Source organism: Myxocyprinus asiaticus, chromosome 17 (genome assembly GCF_019703515.2).
Source record: "Myxocyprinus asiaticus isolate MX2 ecotype Aquarium Trade chromosome 17, UBuf_Myxa_2, whole genome shotgun sequence".
In the NCBI taxonomy this organism is placed as follows: domain Eukaryota; kingdom Metazoa; phylum Chordata; class Actinopteri; order Cypriniformes; family Catostomidae; genus Myxocyprinus; species Myxocyprinus asiaticus.
The window spans coordinates 40065345-40088408 of NC_059360.1; the positions used below are offsets into that span (position 1 = coordinate 40065345).

A 23064-nucleotide genomic window follows, 5' to 3' on the forward strand; every position below is an offset into this window, starting at 1 on the left:
GTACAAACTCTGCATGGTGCCTTAAAAATACTAAAAATTTAAGGCAATATCACCCAGAGGTGTCTTCAAGCCCCTGGGATGATGTGCTTAGCCTCAAGACATCACTTAAATGTAAACAGACCGAGAAAGAGGCAGCGTGACGCATCCACGCCTCTCGACCAATAGGAACCTGGTGGCGTGACGCAATCGCGCCTCTAGACCAATCGGAACGCGCACGGATTAGCCAGCGTTTATAAAGACCCCCGGCTGAGGCGAATTTGACAAGAGTATCATAACCGTGAACTTCACCCAAGTTTGACCACTACACCTGTAACAGTGTTTCTTAAAGAGACAGTATTATTAAAACGGGCTTTGAGGAACTCAAGTATGGAGCGCTCTAAACCGAAACAAATGCATCCAAGTGAAAATGAAACGTCAGGTAAAGACAGTGCAGTCAATGGACTGCACTTTGACGGCCGTCTGAAGATGCCTGGATGGAGCGCCGGTGGTGCCTCCGGGGACACGAGCTCCGTGCCGTCCTCGAGCGTGATGGAGAGCTGGCGGGAAGAGCGCACTCGCAGTGTGGAGGACAATGAATTGAGCCTACCGAGCATCGCTGCCGCTTACACTACAATTCTCAGGGGTCTCGGGGAAGATCCGCAACGACAGGGACTCCTCAAAACTCCATGGAGAGCTGCTACTGCCATGCAGTTCTTCACCAAGGGATATCAGGAAAAAATCGGCGGTGAGTTATATAAATACATGGCAGCTGATAAGGACTGTTTATTTGCACGTGACACGCGCATTTAACTCTTTAAATGCACTAAAACTAATTATTGCTAGCTTTTCCCCCCAATATAATAGATTCTAAAATGTCAGGGCATCTCTGCAAATATTTTATTTATTTATTTTTTTATTCAGTTAATCGTACTTCTGAAAGGAAATACAAATAAAAGGGTAATACATACAAAAGTCTTAGTTTTACAACATTTTACAAAAGTTTTAGAACACTGTGAGGCCGTTCAGGACGCCTTTTTGCGTTATAGAAAGCTAGACTGAGCGCAACGTATTGGAACAACGCGTTTTTAACATTAAATATATTTATATGTTTTTACTGTATTAAAAACGCAACGCTTATGACGCGACGCAACGGTCAAATGCGTCGGTCTGACGTGCACAGTAGACCAACAATTAAAAAAATAGCGCATAGAGAACAAAATGCCCGTGTTATATGCATGTAACCATATGCGCGTGTCTTTATTATCTTAATTCACTTTTAATGTAGGTTTTCATCATAAATGTTCTATTACGTCACTCCTTATTATACTTAACGCGTTCTATGCGTAATAAGTAATACTTATTACGCATTACTGATTAATGAATGACTTTTTAGTCACTAAGTTGGCTAATATTATTCCTCCAAGTGTAGTAGACTCTTCATGCCTGATGTCTTGCTTCTGTTCTCTTCTATTACTCTCAGAACATTTATTTTAGAGTTGCTTTCCTCCCCAATTATCAGCAAACTGTTTCAAAGTCCACAGACCATCATTCATAAATGCATAGTCAACATCTCTGGTTAAAAGTATTTCCTCATACACTTTCATGTGAATATGATTAACTGGCTGAACAGGTAGCCTACTCCACCTTAAAGCAAAGGTTAAAAGAACATCTTGCATAATTGTTTATGGGTCAGTCTCAGGCTGTTGTCTAAGTGGCGATGTAGGGTGCTGCCCACCTATTGAAAAACAGCCCAATATAGAAAACAGCACATCTGGACCTTGTTTGCGCAACATTTTGTATGTGAAATGTATTAATGTTCCTTTTCTACCCCAAAACTTAGAAAAAGAACCCTCATTAAAAAGACTCTGCCCTTAATGACCTCACCGGACTTGCATGTGCATGTCTTGCACACAGTTCACAGTTCACAGTGGGAATGTTATGCAATGTCGCCCTCAAATAATTAAAACAAAGCAAGTACAACCCCACCATTATTTATACAATGATCAATGGAAACATGGGTAAATGCTTAACGTTGCATCCCCCAATGTTCAAGCCAAATACGTCCTTGCTTGTCTTGACCATAAAGCATGTGAAAAAATCCTATAGACTTTAATTGAAGGTGGGATCTGAGCCATAGGGATCAGAATATCATACTGTAGGCCACAAGTGCTATCTGACATTTTCAGATTCGATCTGGGCCACTTTCATATGTGGACATCAGATTTTTTCCCCCAACGTGGCTTCAGTGTGAAGAGTCAGGTCAGATTGAATCTGATTTTTTACATACTTTATTTTCCCCCAGTTTAATGTGCAGAGACAACTATAAGTATGGGTTATTTACCTAGTAATTACTATAGTAGTTGTAATTATATAGTGTTACAAAAAACTTAATTAAATACAATTTAAATACAATTATAATTTGAATACAGTAACTAACTATGCATATTATAATGATGAACATGCCAGGGTTTGTTACATGCATGCTGAGGGAGTGTTACACATGCAGGTCAGTTTAGGAGTGTCGGCTGCTCAGACCAGTATCTGATATGGGCTACATTTAAAATGACCTATAAACAACCTTACAGAAAATCGGATGTGAGCAGAAAAAGAGATTTGGGGGTGTGAACGTAGCCAAAAGACCCATAGAGACTTGGGGATGGGCGTTTTTTACTTGGGCCAGTAAGCAACCACCATAGCAACATTTCCCCTACAGCAAAATGTGTGGTTGCTGAGATGGTTTAAAATGACAAATTTTTTTGTGCCTCTTGCAGACAGACATTTTAAGTGTCTTGTTTGAACCATTTTGAGGCAGAATACAGTTTGACTTCGCAGTACATTTATGTGAGGTTGTTTTGCATTTCTGAGTGATCATTATGGGTGGTGGGTGACTCATAAAGTAATGCACAGGGAAATGGATGCTGTTTGTAGACAGGAAGTGCCTGAATGTTGGAGGCCATTTGACTTGGTTGGTGATGTCAATGCATGTCTCAACATGAACATTGTGTTACCATAAATATCATCATGGTCAATAGTGCATATGCAAGTTTATTACACATTTACAAATGAAACTGACCACACATAAATCTAAAGATATTTTAGTAAAAAATATTTCTGTAAGTTATAGAAATATTTCAGGTTCAATACAAATTACGCTCAATTGACAGCATTTGTAGCATAACACTGATTACTGCAAAAATTAATTTGGACTCGTCCCTCCTTTTCTTATAAAAAAGCAAAAATCTGGGTTCCAGTGAGGCACTTACAATGGAAGTGAATGGGGCCAATCGGTAAATGTTAAAATACTCACTGTTTCAAAAGTATAGCCAAAAGATGTAAACAGTATGCATGTTAACACGATTTTAGTGTGATAAAATCACTTACTAACCTTTTCTGTGTAAAGCCAATTTTACAACATCGTTGCCATGATGATGTAACACTGTAAACCCTAAAACGATTGTAAACATGATGATTAAAACAACCTTACAGCTCAAATAATATATGAGTTTTAACAGAAGAATTAATGTAAGTGCGTTTATAAAATGATAAGCTTCACATTTCTGCCTTTAAACCCTCCAAAAATTGGCCCCATTCACTTCCATTGTAAGTGCCTCACTGTAACATCTATTTTTGCTTTTTTTAAGAAAAGGACGAACAAATCGAAATCATTTTTTGTGGTTATCAACATTGTCACAAATGCTGTCTTTTGAGCTTAACTTGTATTGAATTCGGTTATTCTTTTTAACTATTTTGTATGCTTTTTTAATTAATATTTGCATGAACTGCATAGTCCCAACAATATGCAAAATGATTAACATGACAATATTATAATATTTTAATATTTTAGTATTAACCAATTTACTAAGGCACAGATGAATTAGCAGCAAATACTGTAGTTTGATTGGACGCATAGCATTTGACGTCAACAACAACAGATATAGGAAGCGTTTATATTGTGATTCTTACTATGCATGTTTATATGGTTAGTTGTATTTTTATTATGTGCATTTGTTCACTGTATTGTGAAATGTGCTATATAAATAAAGTCAAATGAAATCTAATTTAATTGACCCTATCAGAAGAGTACTGCGATCCACCAGTTGAGAACCAGTGCTTTATGTATTGGGTATAAAATAATTATGTTATTATGTTATTACATAATTATGAATTTTGTATAAAAGAGAGATGTTGCTTTTTTTTTTTACGGCATTTACACAGCTTCGTATGGTCTCTTTTCTGTATTGCCTGTCATTACGCTTCATTGCGCCCTGCCCCCAATGGCTGGATGGATGCCTGTCTCTTATTTAAAGGATGCAGAGCAAGCCAAGCCCTCACTAGCACTAACATTACCCTTAGCCAGAGCTCTGGTTGTTGACATCCTCACAATTTGAATGGGTTGCTATGGTTACTTGTAATTCAAGTGTATGTTTGCTTTGCTGTGTAAGTTTGTCTTTGTGTGTGTGTGTGATTTGTTTAAATTCTAAGTGTGTGTGTGTTTGTGTTTAATTGAGTGTATGTGATATTGGCAGTGAGGCTGAAAGATGACTTCGGGGGATGTTGATTTGATTTCCTGTTCTTTTTGTCGGTGCCACCGTCATGGGTGAGACCTTTTATTGTGTTACACGCGTGCATTCGAAAGATGCTGTTTGTTTAGGACACGCTTGATGACAGTTCTCCTTTAACAGCTGCTGCCTTTAGGTTAAATAAAACTGAGTGAATCTGATGCTCAGATCAGCTGCAGTAGTTAACCAGAACAGTTTGGTCTCTGAAAAGCACACTGGTTAAAAACCACACAGAAAAGTACTGTGATAAAAGCTTGGAGTAAATTGTGTATTTTATCACCAGAAACTGTTTAAATATGAACAAAAGAAAAACCAAATTTAACTCCCATGCTGTTTGACATACAGTAAGTGATCCTCAAACTGTGTGGCTTGCTGAGGAAAGGTGTGCTATTAATTTTCTCAGTGATCCGATGATAAACAGGTGAAACAGGTGGACAATAACCCTTACAAAAATCGAGAGTTCATGGCAAATTTGCCGCAAATTCGCCACTGATTATTTTCACATGCAAATTAGCTTTGCTGCAAACTTGCGGCAAATTGTCCATTGTTACCAAAGGTTTGCTGCAGGTTCACCACTACCAGTGAAGAGCTGCAAACTTCTAGCAAACATTTGCGGTGAATCACAAGCTCATTTGGATGTGAAAAGAATGAGCTGCAAATTTGCCATGAACTCTCGATTTTTGTAAAGGAAAACACACTAGCAACCATCTTGCAGCATGCTAAATACCACTCAGATCACCTTAGCAACCATATAGCAATGCCCTGGCAACCACCTACAACACCTTAGCATTATGGTGGCAAGTTTGCATGGGCAACCACCACTCACATTTGTTGCTAGTGTGGAGCGGGACGTGGTCATGTGTCTGTCACTGGGGAGAGAGAAAGCGGTAAGGGCCATCACCTGGTGACTGTTAACATTAAACACCTGTGTCTTGTTTCAGTGACGACAGAGATGGGCTTTAAAAGGCCGCTGGAGTGACAGACAGACAGAGAGAGACCAGAGAGGCTGTGTGTGTGCTGTAAAGACTTTAGTTTTGAAGCTGAAAAGCAATTGTATTAAAAATTGACCCACGTGGACTATGAAACTGGCTCCCGTGTCCTTCCTACTCGAAACCCTCTACAACATTATTTTCAGAAATGTAGTAACAGATTTAGTAAAATGCCATAAAACCTGTTGAATGCACCTGTTGCCGGAGTGATAATAGACATAGTAACAGCCTGAAAATCTTTTCTGCACATTGCAATGACCGCCCAAAAGTAGCATTCACATACATCAAAATCAGATCGCAACAGGACCCTGAAGCCTCACAATCAGTTTGTCATGTTTCCACAGAAACCTTTTCCGAGATAGGCGGCCAGGAAATTAAAAAACCCCTCAAAGAAAAGATTGTGCATTCCCACAACTAGATAAACCAGGATATATTTGAGCAATGATATGAGCTAAGAGAAATAATACAGGGGGAAGAAATAGTGTATGGGTCGTATATTAACTGCTTTGTGTGAATGAAACGATGTGATCAGGTGCCATATCTCTCACCTGACTAACTGCGACCTGTCTGATCTTGTTGATTGTTGTTTACCTCTTTGCAGATGTCCTGAATGACGCAATCTTTGATGAAGATCATGATGAGATGGTGATTGTGAAGGATATTGACATGTTTTCCATGTGCGAACACCATTTAGTTCCTATTTTTGGTCGGGTAAGATTGTTTCTTATTTTCTCTTATTAAGGAAGAACTACAGTAACTAAACTATGTCACTTTTTCTTCCCCTCTCTTAAAGATATGTGTCTTTTAAACTAAAACTTAATTAAATTTTTTTTTATTTAATTTATTTGCACTTAATTGCACCTGGGTAAATCTCACAAAAGTTGTCTTGTAATGTCTAGGTCATATTTCTCCCCAAAAATCAAATGACAAAAATGATACATTATACCAGGGCCGCAACCACAATATACATTGAGGGGGACATGTCCCCCAAATAATCAGATATGACCAGATTGTCCCCCCCAATAATTGGTATCCTTGTTGCTGTTCTGCTGCAGTTCATTATGCACCGCTGTTTAATTGTCATTAAGTTGTTGCAGGAATAACAAAATGGTTTTAAAAAGATAAATTTTTAGCGTGCACAGTAGTCTAACACTGCTCGTCAATGTCATTTGAGCCAATCAAATCGATGAAGGTGGGACTCAAATTTAAGAAGCTGAGCAGGAACCTCGTGGATTATTCCAGTGCTACTTTTGGGTCATCGACAAATGACACCCCAAATTAAAATGAGAAACCTTTAAAAAATCTAGTTTAAAACACTTGTGTCATATTCTCAGAAATATGTAATCTTTGTCCCAAAAATAAATAAATAAATAAATAAAAAACTTTCAAATTGTCATGTGGTGTAACCATTAAGTAAAAAGTATTATAATACTTTCTTTGCACCTTGAATACATGAGAGTATAAACAAATTATTCATTAATTTGACAAATTTTTCAAGGAATATTTTTGGAATAAATATTATGCATTTTTTAGTAAAAAATATCAAGAATTTTTCTCAGGGTTACACCACATGAACAAAATGTGCCTTTTCATAAACATGTCAAAATAAATATCAGATATTTTTTAAACATCTTCCTTTCTACATCCGTTGACTGCTGGGCGTTCATTTTAATAGAAGTGGCCTGTCTATACTAAATTGTCTCAGTACCAATGTTTATCTCAGCAAACTAAATATTAACAAACACTATTTTAATTTTAATTATTTTGACTTTAATGAGACTTTGACTTTTTTTTTTTTAAATTTTTTTTTTTTTATACTGTCTCTGGACACCACATCACATTTTTTACTTTAAGCCCCAGAAAAAATATCAATATTACTTTAAAATCAGCAATTGAAAAATGTTCATCATAGAAGAGGTGTATTCAAGTAAATGGTTTGTGTGAATTGTGTTTTTTATGTATTTTTAATTTAATAGATCAGGACAAAAATGAGTGTCACTTCATTGACCTTTAGGACACATGGCCATAATATGCACGTTACCCTCTGTTATTGTATTTTATGATGAATCTTGTAAAAAGAATTCACGTTATGATCATGAAAAGGTTTTTTCTACTCCAATCTACTACATGACCATGTTTGAAAGTGTGTGAAACGTTTGAAAACTTGTGGCGTAAATTTCACGTGAACACTTGGAATGACAAGACAAACCATCGCAAACTCCGACATACCTGTTTTACAGTGTTTTCAGAAAACCGCAGTGGAGAGAGAGCTTGCGCGCTCATTGTTGACAGATTGCGTGACTAAAGCATTACCTGGTAGCATATGTCCAAACTGTACAAGTGTCCAGATCTGATTGGGGGATTTCACCTATAGAAATCTGTCAAACTCACACATGTCGAAATCTAATTCTGACCGGCTAATCGCCCTTATTTAAAGTCTGTTATTTATCATTACGTATTAAAATTAAATATTAAATATTTCAATTGCATGATTAGTTCTAAGTAATAAATGACACAATTAATCTAAAGGGGACGGTAAGGGGGGATGGTGGTTTTACAAGGGGGATGCTTTTTGGTATTTCTTGCAACAAGGGGGATGGCATCCCCTCATATCCCCCCTCAACTCGAGCCCTGACTATAAAGCACTATTAAAGTTTCAGTATAAAGACATCATCACAGTAGTCCATATGACTCGTGCATTATATTCCAAGCTTTCTGGGGCCACACAACAGCATTGTGTTATATGGACTACTTTTATGCTAGATTAATAATGATTTTTTTTTCTTTGGACCTTGACAGTAGTGCTCAATATGAACTGTTTCTGTATGGAAAAGAGCAGCGTTCGGGTTCTCGAAGAAAAGATTGTGTTAAGATTCTACTGGGGAAAAAAACACAATGAGGGACAACTTGATGGCAGTAAAAATGTTTGTGTATTTTCTTTTTGCTAGCCAGCTGACACAGTCATGTCATCTTACAGATACATCAGTGATGAAGAAATTCAGTTCTTTGATACAGCACAAAAAAGAATGATGACTAAAACAGGCAAATTGCTAGCAATGTAGACACAGTGGTAGTCTTGTACTGTGTGAACTTCTGTGTGAACAAAAAAAAATCTTTTAAAATAAAAAAAAGATACAATTTGTGGGCCTTTATCGCATTTAAAGCCTTTATTCCGAAAATTATTGCATGCAGAGCCTTTACTATTGTAAAGGACCAAATAGGACAATTATATCTGTGACCTCAACACCCACAACCCCCCACCCCCAAAATGGTTTGATCCCCACAATGTTCAAGACATGGTTACAGCCTTGCATTATACTGTATTTAGCATAAAGAAAATTAAGCCACTATGAAGCCCTCTCGACAATTAAGCAGATAGATTTTTTACTGTATTAATGTAAGTATTGTAATACTTTTTTTTTTTTTTTTTTACATTTAAATCAGCATAAATTAAAGGCAGTGCAACAAGTACTATCATGATCTGTGAATACTAAACAGATTAACCCTCCTATAGTATTCGGTCATTTTTGGGAAATGCTCCCATTATTAATGGGAAAGACCAAAAAACAGTAATTTTTTTGATCTGTCAAAAACAATCATTAAATCAGCCACAATGCAAAAAACACACACAGAAATTACAGGGTGAGACTCTAATGCATCCTCAGAGCAAAACATACACACCCACTCACACACACAAATGAACTAGTAAAACTGTAACACAGAGTCTGCATTTAATTTGAGTTATTACATTTTTATGTTTAAAATAAATAATTGGTAGAAAAATGCTTAAGCCCCGTTCACACCACCAGAGACATCGGCAAGACAGCGACACGATCCCATTCATTTTCATTGAGTGCACAGCGACATTTCAACTTTATGCAAATGACGAGCGACATTCGTGAGCGACTACCAATGAGAGTCAAGACAGAGGAACTTACATCATCCATCTCCAGGCAGGGTGAGTGTGAGATACTGGAGTCAACTCGAGTGCAGGCAAGACGGAGGATTTTAGTTCAAGTTAGTTAGAAGTTAAAAGTTTCTGTGAGCGATTTGTCTGTAACCACATACATAGATATGGCCTAATAAAATGATGCGTGGAAAACCGTGTCAGCATTCTGAGTGAGTTTGATTCCTATATTGATATAACGTTCGTCTTGTTTAATGATATGATGCATTAAGCACTGCAGCAGGTGATATAAAATGATCTCCCCAACAGAATGTGCATTTTTAGAGGCAAAAGAACTGATTCATGACATGGCTTTCAAGTAATGATATTTATATTTTGTTCATCAGATGGTAGCAATCTGCCTCCGATTTATGTCACATTCTCATATTTTCCTTAAGTTTCAACTTATAGAAGTGTAGGTTCTTTATTTTTTTAATAAAAAAAAAATAAATAAAAAAAGCAGAAGTACATAAGATATAAAGTCTTGTTTTCAGAGAAATAAATACAAATAAAAAAATAGTGAGATTAATGCTTAAAACAAGAAAAACTATTTGTAAATGCGGTAAGAAAAATAAATTTGTTATTTCCCATTGAAACAAATATTTTTTTATATTTATTTATTTTTTTACCCCATTAGCAAATTTTTTTTTGTTTTGTTTAGAATGTTTAGATATTTTTACTGGAAAACAATACAAATACTCAGTAAGAAAATGAATTTTTGCAGTGCTCCTCTTTTGATTTTGGGGTGCAATATGACATTTCTTTGTGAGATTCAGCCACCTTACATCAGAAATAGCTTCCTGTTTTCTGATGCATCGGGGAAAAAATAGATATGTATTGCTGTTATTGAACTTTACTGCGAGATCTAGAAGGTACATCAGATGAGCTGGAGTATCTCACTCAGAAACAATGCCCACTCTTAATCCTCCAGGTTTGACATTTAGTACCTCCCTCCAGCTCATATCCCTGCAGGTGTCTGCCATTTAAAACAAAAGAGACACCGTCTATCCTTTCACGCCACAAATGGCTGCTGATGATAGACTGAGCCAGTGATCAAGCACACACGTTTTTTTTTTCTACCACTTGCAATTTTGTTTGTCAGATGCTGTTGGAGGGCTGCCGTTTCCGCTCTTTGCCCCTCTGATAGCTCCCTGTCGTCAGAAGCGCGGCCCCTTATCCCTCCTTATCTATTTACCTTGCCGCATCCGCAACAAGATAATGACACTCCAATTTCTTTCAAAAGAGTGTGTATCTGCTCTCTTTTCTTTTTGGCCATTTTTCCCTTTCACTTCAGTGTCCACTGTCTCCTTGATTGTCCCCGTAACACTCTTAAAAGGTCCATCAGGAGGGGCGTCAAACACCTACTTTTTTGAGGGGGCCCCCATAGACTTTCAAAATAGTGTAAAATCTCTAACAAAGCTGTATCGATATTCTAACACCAAGAGTCAATATTTTTGACATTTATAGTTTGGGGAAAAATAAATTGAGCATCTCTCAAGGCCAAGTGCGTGAGAAGACGAATGCTTTATTTCTATTCGACGATAATGCAATCTCAGAAATTTGGCAATTTGTAAGAATGGCCGCACAGATCCGACTTACAGCTACACTGCCATGGTTTTTGTTTATTTATAAACACGCTGGAACCAAGGTACGCAATTCCCATGTGTCATTTTGTTTTACTGACAGTAGTCTTGTTTCCATCCAAGTTGCGAATTTAACTTATACGCAAAATCTGAATATCATGAATATATTGTGAAAGAAGCAGCGTTTGCATCCCATGTGTTTAAAAGAACAAAATCGGCACTTCTGGGGAAATTGGCTCAAAGTAAAATTGAAAATGAAAGTTGAAGCCACTGTGGCTCTTTTATTAAATGTAATTAATTACTTGGTGTTTAGAGCGCACAGACATAACGCTCAAAGAACTATGTTCAGCGGCATATGCCTTATGTCTGGGAGCGAAAGCGTTTCAGACAGTTCTGGGAGGTTATTGTAGACAATCATTTAAAGGAAAGGCTTTGTTTCCAGCATTTCACAATAACCAGATAAACATATGCTATGATATTGATGAATTATGTATTCACATGGCTTGTTGAGGGAAAGTTACATGGCCTTTTTGATGCACATCTATATTCCTGTATAAATTCTATAGGAATATATTCGCTAAATGTGTTTCCATCATAGTTTATGCACATGTCTTCTTATCGAGTAAAAATTAATCCAGTTAAAGTTAAAGATCGAATATATCACAGTTTTGAATCATAATAAACTAATCATAAATAATCGCAATATTATCGTATTACAATCCATATATCTATATAATATTTTATTGATTCCCACCAGTGTGCCGCAGTGGCGGTCTTGGCTCACTTTATGCCCTAGGCGAAATTACCAAATAAAAAAAAATATATATATATTTTACATTTTTTATTACTTAGTAAGGCTTTATGTAAAATGTGTCAGCCTCGGGGTACAATTTTTTGTTTAGCGAGCAAGGGGATCTGGGTTCAAATCCCAACCTAACATATAATTTGTTTTTGTTAAGCAAAACAAAAATTGTAAATGAATGTCAACCAGTGATCGCCATACATTTTTGTTGTATGAAAAAGATAATCTTTGACATTTTGATTCCACAGGGCTCATTTTGTTAAAAAATAGGAAAAATGGTAAGGGTTAGTCATTTACATTTAGTCATTTAGCAGACCCTTTCATACAAAGCGACTTACAAATGAGGAACATAACAAACAATATATCATACAAACGTCAACAATATCTGCAGTATCACAATGCCAAGTCCACAATGCCAGCTAGTTAAGCAGTTAGAGCAGAAGAGATAGAAAAAGAAAAAGGTTTTTATTTATTATTATTTTATTATATACTGTATATATGTATATATATATATATATATATATATATATATATATATATATATATATATATATATATATATATACAGTTGAAGTAAGAAGTTTACATACACCTTAGCCAAATACATTTAAACTCAGTTTTGCACAATTCCTGACATATAATCGTAAAAACATTCCCTGTCTTAGGTCAGTTAGGATCACTACTTTATTTTAAGAATGTGAAATGTCAGAATAATTGTAGAGAGAATGATTTATTTCAGCTTTTATTTCTTTCATCACATTCCCAGTGGGTCAGACATTTACATACACTTTGTTAGTATTTGGTAGCATTGCCTTTAAATTGTTTAACTTGGGTCAAACGTTTTGGGTAGCCTTCCACAAGCTTCTCACAATAAGTTGCTGGAATTTTGGCCCATTCCTCCAGACAGAACTGGTGTAACTGAGTCAGGTTTGTAGGCCTCCTTGCTCACACATGCTTTTTCAGTTCTGCCCACGTATTTTCAATCGGATTGAGGTCAGGGCTTTGTGATGGCCACTCCAATACCTTGACTTTGTTGTCCTTAAGCCATTTTGCCACAACTTTGGAGGTATGCTTGCGGTCATTGTCCTTTTGGAAGACCCATTTTTTAGATTTCGCTTCAATGTATCCACATAAATTTCCTTCCGCGTGATGCCATCTATTTTGTGAAGTGCACTAGTCCCTCCTGCAGCAAAGCACCCCCACAACATGATGCTGCCACCCCCATGCTTCACTATTGGGATGGTGTTCTTCGGCTTGCAAGCCTCACCCCTTTTTCCTCCAAACATAATGATGGTAATTATGGCCAAACAGTTCAGTTTTTGTTTCATTAGACCAGAGGACATTTCTCCAAAAAGTAAGATCTTTGTCCCCATGTGCACCTGCAAACTGTAGTCTGGCTTTTTTATGGTGGTTTTGGAGCAGTGGCTTCTTCCTTGCTGAGCAGCCTTTCAGGTTATGTCGATATAGGACTTGTTTTACTGTGGATATAGATACTTGTCTACCTGTTTCTTCCAGCATCTTCACAAGGTCCTTTGCTGTTGTTCTGGGATTGATTTGCACTTTTCGCACCAAACTACATTCATCTCTAGGAGACAGAATGCATCTCCTTCCTGAGCGGTATGATGGCTGCATGGTCCCATGGTGTTTATACTTCCGTACTATTGTTTGTACAGATGAACATGGTACCTTCAGGCATTTGGAAATTGCTCCCAAGGATGAACCAGACTTGTAGAGATCCACAATGTTTTTTTTCTGAGGTCTTGGCTGATTTCTTTTGATTTTCCCATGATGTCAAGCAAAGAAGCACTGAGTTTGAAGGTATAGGCCTTAAAATACATCCACAGGTACACCTCCAATTGATTTCAATTAGCCTATCAGAAGCTAATTGTCTAATTGTCTAAAGGCTTGACATCATTTTCTGGATTTTTCCAAGCCGCTTAAAAGCACAGTTAACTATGTGTCCTAAACAACTTGCCAAAACTGTAGATTGCTTGTATGAAATCTGTAGAGAGTGGTTAAAAAATGAGTTTTAATGACTTCAACCTAATTGTATGTAAACTTCTGACTTCAACTGTGTGTGCGTGTGTATATATATATATATATATATATATATATATTTATTTATTTATTTATTTATTAATTTTTTTGTGTTATTTATTACTTTTTATTTTTATTTATTATATTATTTTATTATACATTTTTTATATTTATTTAGCTTTATAAATATTGAGCGTAAGATTTGCGTTAAGGTGCGTCTAAATAGCACTGACCACATTTATACATGTTAATGGGTAATTCCAACCAGTGTTGGGTTATCCACTATAAATTAATAATTATTTATCTAAAATTGTAATCAGATTAATTTACTAATTACTTCATTGGAAAAGTAATCACTTTCCTAAACACTTTTCTGCAAAATAATGTCTATATTTCTTCCTTGTTCATTGTTACACACAAGTCATACACTCAGCACCTCACATTTCTCCTTCACAATGACTCACTACAGGGCCATAATTCATGTATTGTAGTATAAATAATATATTAGAAATTAGCATAGCCCTAAAATGTACTTAAAAAGTAATTAAATTAATTGAAAGTCAGTAACTGTAATCTGATTACAATAATTTAAAATGTAATGCATTACACTACTTTTTAAATAAAAAAGTAATTGGATTACAGTAACCAATTTCTTTGTAATTGGACTGCACCCAACATTGATTCAAGCCACAGAATAGCAGACAAATATAATGTTTTTACTTCAATAATCGTGGAACTTAATTATTAAAGATAAAAGTATATTTTTATTTGGAAATTACATTCAAAATCTACTTGGCTCAGAAATCAGAATGGACTCGTATCTACCATACAGCCGCCACCTGTCTTATGCTAACCTGTCGATATAAAATGGTTTTAGCTGCAAAAAGCACTTTGCTCATTTCCCAGTACAATCCAGATGCTCTTTAAGTTATTATTAAAGCGCAAGTGGCGCTTTTGGACAATGTCGAGTGGAGTTTGGTGGCCCTGAAAGAGGCTTCAAAGACGAGTCATATTATCACATCAGAACAGAGAGCAAAAAAGAAAAAAGACAAATCCTTGCATGCCTGTTGATGCTGCCCTTTCTCTGGGCTGCTTCATCAAATTGTTGGTGACATTTTAGTTTGACTGCAGAGAGGAGGTTAAGCTAGAGGAGTGCGGGGTGGATGGTAGTGTGACTGTCAGACGTGCAGCCACTTCCGAGTACATGCATACAGATATGGCTCTATACATCCACTGTTTAGCCACTAGACGTAAACAACGTGTGTTAACATGATTTTAGTGTGATAAAACTGCTGACTAACCTTTTCTGTGTAAAGATATATCCAATTTTAAAACTTCATTGCCATGACGCTGTAAAACCCTGTAATTCACTTAGAACAGTAGTCCGCCACAAAAACGATGATTTAAACAACTTTACAGCTCAAATAATACACACGTTTTAACAGAAGAATGAATCTAAATGCTTTTATAGAATTATGAGATTCACAACTCTGCCTTTTATCCCTCCAAAATTTGGCCCCATTTACTTCCATTGTAAGTGTCTCAATGTAAACTTGATTTTCATTTTTTTTATTATTTTTTTTTACATTTTATAAACGAGGGACGAGTCGAAATTTTTTTTTTTGTGGTAATTCCTTTAATGCATTCTTTTTCCCCCCACAGGTGCATATAGGTTATCTCCCGAACAAGAGGGTTCTTGGTCTGAGTAAATTGGCGCGGTAGGTAAAATAAACAAAAAGCATCACACAAACATGTTTATTTTTCTATCATTGTGGGCACTTTTTATTGACTTCAGATCAGATATACTTTATTTGTCCCAATGAGGGAAATTTGTTTTGAGCATACTGTCTTAGCTAACTTAGGCCTATATATGTGCCACTGCATAACAAGACAAACACATCGATAACATTCATATAATCATGTCATTCATATTAGTTCAGCAGTTACATAGCCAAAGAGACAAAAACGTCGACCAGATGGGAGTAGTTAAATTCTGGATAGAGCACATGAGATGGGTCCAAAGTCATTTTCCTTGCCAGTTTGAGAACAGTTTTGTTAAATATGGGCTGGAGGGAAGGGTGGTGGACTTTTTTTAAACCCGAACCTCACAGAAAACATTCTTCATTTTCATTAAGACATTATTTAGTATGTATAGTAAGCTCTTTATGTACATTAAGATTTTTAAAAATAAAAAAAAACCTTAGATTTAGCTAACTTTTTTTTCTGTTTATTTATTTATTTATTTATTTATTTTGGGGGATTTTTCCCTTTTTTTCCCTAATTTGGAATGCCCAATTCCCAATGCGCTCTAAGTCCTCATGGTCGCATAGTGATTCACCTCAGTCCAGGTGGCGGAAGACGAATCCCAGTTGCCTCCGCGTCTGAAACAGTCAACCCGTGCATCTTATCACGTGGCTTGTTGAGCGCGTTGCCACGGAGACATAGCGCGTGTGGAGGCTTCACGCCATCCACCGCGGCAACCACGCTCAATTCACCATGCGCCCCACCGAGAACAAACCACATTATAGTGACCACGAGGAGGTTACCCCATGTGACTCTACCCTCCCTAGCAACCGGGCCAATTTGGTTGCTTAGGAGACCTGGCTGGAATCACTCAGCACGCCCTGGGATTCGAACTAGCGAACTCCAGGGGTGGTAGCCAAAGATGTCATTTCTTTATGACACTGAATGTAACAATATCAAGGCCTTTTCACATACTGTACTTTTTTGCCACGTACAAAATTTCACCACAAAATATGTTTAAATGAATCCCTATGAACCCCTTCACACTGAATGTGAAAAATCACCCTGCGACGAGGCAGCATTTTTTTCAGTAATATCAGCAGCAATCACTCGAATGAAGGGGATTAATGGCTGTCTTCCCCTTAGGGTTGTTGTTTGTTTGTGAAATAAAGATACTCCACCTTGTGTTTGTGTATTTGTTTGTATGTTTGAAGCAGTGAATAAGTGCCTCTAAGAGGATTAGACACAATGTGTGAGTGACAAAGAGTAGCTTGATCCAGTCTGACCCCAATACCTGTGGCTTAGCCCTTTCTCTGAACATGTACCAAACATAATACTGCACTACTCTAATGAAGTTGCAACAACAGTAGTCACATGAATCTTAGCTGTTCCACACACTTAATCACATTAATACATACTCCTTGCATTACTAATGACTAAAATGTATCATTTATTACTACTCTTTTGTTAGAAGTTATGGCTTTAGTCAGGGATTTAATACAAGCTCCAAGTGACATTTGACTTTTTCATTTATTGTGGTAATACATTAATGTGGTAACAGATCACTGTTAGCAGAATATGAGAAGAAACTATTTCTGTCTATCAATTTATTAACAATATACATATGATTATTGGTTCTGGTTATATACAGTATACACCGATCAGCCACAACATTAAAACCACCTGCCTAATATCGTGTAGGTCCCCCTCGTGCCGCCAAAACACACAAGATCTCTGAAGGTGTCCTGTGGTGTCTGGCACCAAGACGTTAGCAGCAGATCCTTAAGTGGGGCCTCCATGGATCAGACTTGTTGGTCCAGCACATCCCATAGATGCTCAATCGGATTGAGATCTGGGGAATTTGGAGGCCAAGTCAACACCTTGAGCACCATGTCATGTTCCTCAAACCATTCCTGAACAATTTGTGCAGCGTGGCAAGGTGCATTAGCCTGCTGAAAGAGGCCACTGCCATCAGGGAATACCGTTGCCATGAAGGGGTCTGCAACAATCTTTAAGTAGGTGGTACGTGTCAAAGTAACATCCACATGAATGCCAGGACCCAAGGTTTCCCAGCAGAACATTGCCCAGAGTATCACACTGCCTCTGTCGGCCTTCCTTCTTCCCATAGTGCATCCTGCTGCCATCTCTTCCCTAGGTAAATGATGCACATGCACCCGGCCGTCCACATGATCTAAAAGGAAATGTAATTCATCAGACCAGGAAACCTTCTTCCATTGCTCCATGGTCCAGTTCTGATGCTCACGTGCCCACTGTAGGCACTTTCGGCGGTGGACAGGGGTCAGCATGGGCACTCTGACCAGTCTGCGGTTACGCAGCCCCATATGCAGCAAGCTGTGATGCACTGTGTGTTCTGACACCTTTCTATCATGTCCAGCATTACGTTTTTCAACAATTTGTGCTACAGTAGCTCTTCTGTGGGATCGGACCAGACGGGCTAGTCTTCGCTCCTCACATGCACATCAGTGAGCCTTGGGCGCCCATGACCCTGTCGCTAGTTCACCGGTTGTCCTTCCTTGGACCACTTTTGGTAGGTACTAACAACGGCATACTGGGAACACCCCACAAGACCCACCGTTTTGGAGATTCTTTGACCCAGTCGTCTAGTCATCACAATTTGGCCCTCGTCAAAGTCGCTCAGAACCGTATGCTTGACCATTTTTCCTGCTTCAGCACATTAAATTCAAGAACTGACTGTTCACTTGATGCTTAATATATCCCACATCTTGACAGGTGCCATTGTAATTAGATAATAAATGTTATTCACATCACCTGTCAGTGGTTTTAATGTTGTGGCTGATCAGTGTATATATATATTTATATATATATATAGATATAGATATAGATATAGATATGTGTGTGTAAGAATATATTACTAAAATATATATTATTATTATTTTTTTATTTTTATTTTTTACACCAGGATTGTTGAGATATACAGCAGGAGATTGCAAGGTAACAGCCTCTTTCCAGACACACAAAATCAATTCTATCATTAATAGTATTTGTAGTAATTCTTCCAAGTCATTTTAATTTGTTTCTCCAATAGATGTACAACATATTGAGATGTCAGAGATGGTGTCAATAATTTGAGACTGGCCTTTGGTGTGATTTTGTCTGTGCTTATTTTATTTCAGTTCAAGAGCGGTTAACCAAACAGATTGCTGTTGCTATCACTGAAGCATTACAGCCTGCTGGGGTCGGGGTGGTCATCGAGGCAACGTATGTACAAATGCAAATTAAACTCTTAGGCTTTTAAATTTTTAAAATGCATTTATTAATCTTGGTTAATTTTTTAAGATACAATTGTTTATTGTTAGTTCACATTAGTTCATAATGCATTAATATTAACGTATATGGGTCATTGACAAATAAGGTTGTCCGAGCTGACAAAAATGAGAAATTCTAGTTTAAATATCTAGTTTAACACACGTGTCAGGTTCGTAGAAATGTAATCTCTGTGTCCATGTGGGTTTCATAATAATAAAAAAAAAAAACATTCATTGTTTTCTACCAAAAAAAATAATTATTAAAATGTCTTGTAGTGTTACCAAGTAAAAGATATTAAATTACTTTCCTTGCACCTTGAATACATGAGTGTACGCAGCTTAATCGTTTATTTAAAAAATGTTTGCAAACATATTTTTCAAGGTATAAAATATTTTTGAAAAATAAAATATATATTTTTTTTTCTCAGGGTTACACCACATGACCTGAATAAAATGTGCCTATTCATAAAATTGTCAAAATATCTAATATTAATTTTTTCAAACTTCACATATTCTTGAAGGCCTAGGTGTCCTTTCTGTTTTTTTTTTTTTTTGTTGTCACATGACAACAAAATGGCAAACTGGTTGCACCACCTGACTTTGATTTGGTGTACACATTTTTTATTAAATATTAGTATTTTAAATTATACATTAAATATATTACTTTAAGCCCCAGAAAAAATATCACAGTGACTTTGAACTCGGAAATTGAAAACATGTTTATAATTTTAGATGTGTTCAAGTAATTGTTTTGTGTGAATTGCATTTTTTTTTTAAATGTATTTTGAATATTTGTTTTAGATCTGGACAAAACATTTTGACCCATTTCACTTTTAATGTTAAAAATGTATATGTTGAAGTTAACATGCCATTGTTCATTGTGAAATCATGTTAATTTAGCTAAATAATTTTAACGAATACAATATTATTGTAGTGTTACTGTACCACAGTATTTTACACAATAACGATTCATTCACTGGTCACTTCACAATGTAGATGGGTTAATTGTAGCTATTCATATACAGTATTACAAACAGTTACTGCTATTAAATAGTAATTATGCTTGATATAATGAGTTTTCTTCAAGTTTCATTTTTGAACAGTAGCATAATGTTCCTTCTCTTTTCTGTTCTCCAGTCACATGTGTATGGTTATGAGAGGCGTCCAGAAGATGAACAGCAAGACGGTGACCAGCACCATGCTGGGCGTTTTCCGGGAGGACCCCAAGACACGAGATGAGTTCCTGACCCTGGTCCGGAGCTGAGAGGGTCGGCTTGCGCTCTCCACTGCCAAAACAGTCAGACCAGCCCCACATCTCAAAGGAGTCACCTCCGGTTCTGCCTCCAGACGAGGCACTGCTGCTTTGTATCATAGTGTCCCACCCACATCTGGGGTGGTTACCTCGGTAAACCCATCTCCTCTGTATCACCTGTGTGTGTGTGTGTGTATGTCAGTAATTGGGGTCTTGTTCTCTGTGGTTCATCAGGTTTAATCAGTAGAGCTTTGGGAGTCTCTATTGACAAGACTGTGGTTATTGCTGTTACACGGAGACGTATTTTCAGTAAAGACCATTTCAGAAGTTTACACAATGACATTCAAAGGAATAGTTCTCCAACAAATTTAAATTCTGCCATTATTTACTCATGTTTATGTAGTTCCAAACACATATTACTTTCCTCCGTGGATTATAAAGGAGATGTTGGGCAAAATGCCTCAGTCACCATCTTTTTTCTATACAATGAAAGCAAATAGTGACTGAGACTTTCATTTTGCCTAACGTCTCTTTTTATTTTCTATGGACAAAGTAATAAATACGGATTTGGAACAACATGAGGGTGAGTAAATGATAACAGAATTTTCATTTTTGGGTGAACTATCCCTTTAAACTGAAAAAAGCACAATGTGACCTCACTAAACTGTCAAGCACCAAACCTACCGAAATTTGTTTACATCTCTTTCCTGTTGGGTCACATTTGCGATCTATTAAATGAAATTGAGTCACCCGAGATTTTCTTTTCACACTTTTAAAAAGGGAGGTACGTGTCATTTTGAACATCCAGACAATTTGACCAAATTTTACAATGACAACCCCAACAAAAAAGTACTGTGGTGATACCACGGTAGAGTAGTGTATCAGTGGTTTATAAAAAACATGGTACTGAATGATTACCATATTCATATATTCTGATAATAGTACCATGATACATGCCCAAAAACATATTACCATGGTACCATGTCTATAACACATGATAATACCATGGTACTTTGATATAAATGATGACCATATTCACACGCAATGATATTTACATGGTACTTCAAGGATTACCATGGTATTACCATTATACATGTCCATAAACATAGTATTACCATGGTACCATTTCCAAAAACATGGTAGTACCATGACATTTTAAAATAAATTATTTTACAAATAATTATAAATTATAAAAATTATTATTCATATACCATGATATCTACATGGTGATCAAGGTACTTGTACAACATATGGTGATACCATAGTAATCAAAAAGATTACTATGGTATCACCATGGTATACAGTATGTCCAAAATATACATAGTATTACTATGGTACCATGTCTAAAATACATGATAATACCATGGTACTTTGTTATACCATGGTACTAAATGATTGCCATATTCATATACCTTGGTATTTACATTGTACTCCAAAGTACTTCAAAGATTTCTATGGTATTACCATGGAGCAGGTCCAAAAACCCATTGTATTACCGTGGTACCATGCCCAAAAAAACATGGCATTACCATTGGTACTGTCCAAAAGGGGGTTTTATCGATCTTTTACTTTGTGCTCAAATGTATTGAAGCTACGCTGTCTTATAATATTTATAATGTGTCCACACCCACAGGATCATCTGTTTTTAAGCTTGATCAAGCAAAGTGTTTGTTTAAACTACTCATGAACAGTATTTACAAAGTCCTAACAAGTTTTGTGCAACACTTTTATTTTGCGTTTCAAATCAACTGTCTGAAATAGCGTGTTAAAGTTATGACCAGGTCCAGTCTTCTAAATGCCCTGTCTTTATGGTGATAGATGTTTACCCTATGAAGGTTGTCTTTTTTTATTTTCTGTCGGGAAAAAGACCAAAGGTGAAAGGTGCATTCGAGGTCAAATTACACTAGTCCCTGATTTTGCGCACTATGGCAGAGATACTTATTAAGGATATAGAAAGTACTTGAATTGATGTGATCTTTAGAATTAAAAACCATGAAGAAAAGAGGGAAAACTAACAACTAAAAATACATTATTTTAAGATTCTACATTTGTAGAACTTTTGTATGTTTACTTATGTTTACTTGAACTTGGACATGAGTTAGAATATGAAATGTATAGATATATATCATTTTAGAGAAAGGATTATATTAAAGGGATCATTCACCCAAAATTCTGAAAATTGTGTTATCATTTACTCACCTTCGTGTAGTTCAAACCATCTATGGATCACAAAAGGATAAATCTTAGTCACCATCTTAGTCACAAATAGGCAAATCTTAGTCACCATTCACTTTTATCATGCATCTTTTTTTCCATACAAAGAAAATCCTACAGGTTTTGAACAACATGTGGGTGAGTAAATTATGACAGAATTGATGTTCATCCATTTTTGGGTGAACTATCCCTTTAAACAACAGTTAGTACTATGGGTTTACTGATACTGTACTGCCTGTGTATTTTTTTTTTATTTTGAAAAATTTTAGCAAGCTTGTTTGGAAAAGAGTTTAGAATAGAACTTTTAACAAACGGTATGTAACATGTTTAATGTCACAATCACTTCATATTAGAATCAGAGTAAAGAAAATGAGCACTTGATATTGAGAAATCTAGTGTTATTCATGTGGCCTTCTTTAAAGAAAAGACTAAATAAGCCTTTCATATACTTAATACTTTGCAATTGATGTTCATTATCATTTTCAGCTCAAAAAATAAATCTTATGTAAAATATGTTTGCATTGTCTTATTTTTAAAGCATTTTTTGAAAATTAAAAAGAAATGAAATGAAAGGTATAAACAGATACACATACTTCCATTGAGTTAATCAGAAAATTATTTTTATCAGAAGTTAATTATAGTAAACTTCTACTAGGAAGCATGGCAGATATAT

The 23064-nt window shown here is 36.3% G+C and overlaps 2 protein-coding genes across 3 annotated transcripts in view; one reads left to right on the forward strand and one right to left on the reverse strand.

Moving 5' to 3' along the window:
• LOC127455432 (protein Smaug homolog 1-like) overlaps positions 1-23064 on the reverse strand; it is a 181351-nt gene that overhangs the window by 75840 nt on the left and 82447 nt on the right. The window lies entirely within an intron of this gene.
• LOC127455446 (GTP cyclohydrolase 1-like) lies at positions 245-22907 on the forward strand. The gene is made up of 6 exons (XM_051723361.1): positions 245-724; positions 6129-6238; positions 15558-15613; positions 18580-18611; positions 18794-18878; positions 20063-22907. The coding sequence occupies exons 1-6, from the start codon at positions 367-369 to the stop codon at positions 20187-20189; spliced, it is 768 nt and encodes a 255-aa protein (XP_051579321.1). The 5' UTR covers positions 245-366; the 3' UTR covers positions 20190-22907.

Bases quoted from the DNA above. Each gene is read 5' to 3' on its own strand.
- LOC127455446 (XM_051723361.1), top strand. From the start codon at position 367: ATGGAGCGCTCTAAACCGAAACAAATGCATCCAAGTGAAAATGAAACG. The intron at 15,614-18,579 runs GTAGGTAAAATA...TTTTTACACCAG, and splicing joins GGTCTGAGTAAATTGGCGCG to GATTGTTGAGATATACAGCA. The intron at 18,879-20,062 runs GTATGTACAAAT...TCTGTTCTCCAG, and splicing joins GGGGTGGTCATCGAGGCAAC to TCACATGTGTATGGTTATGA.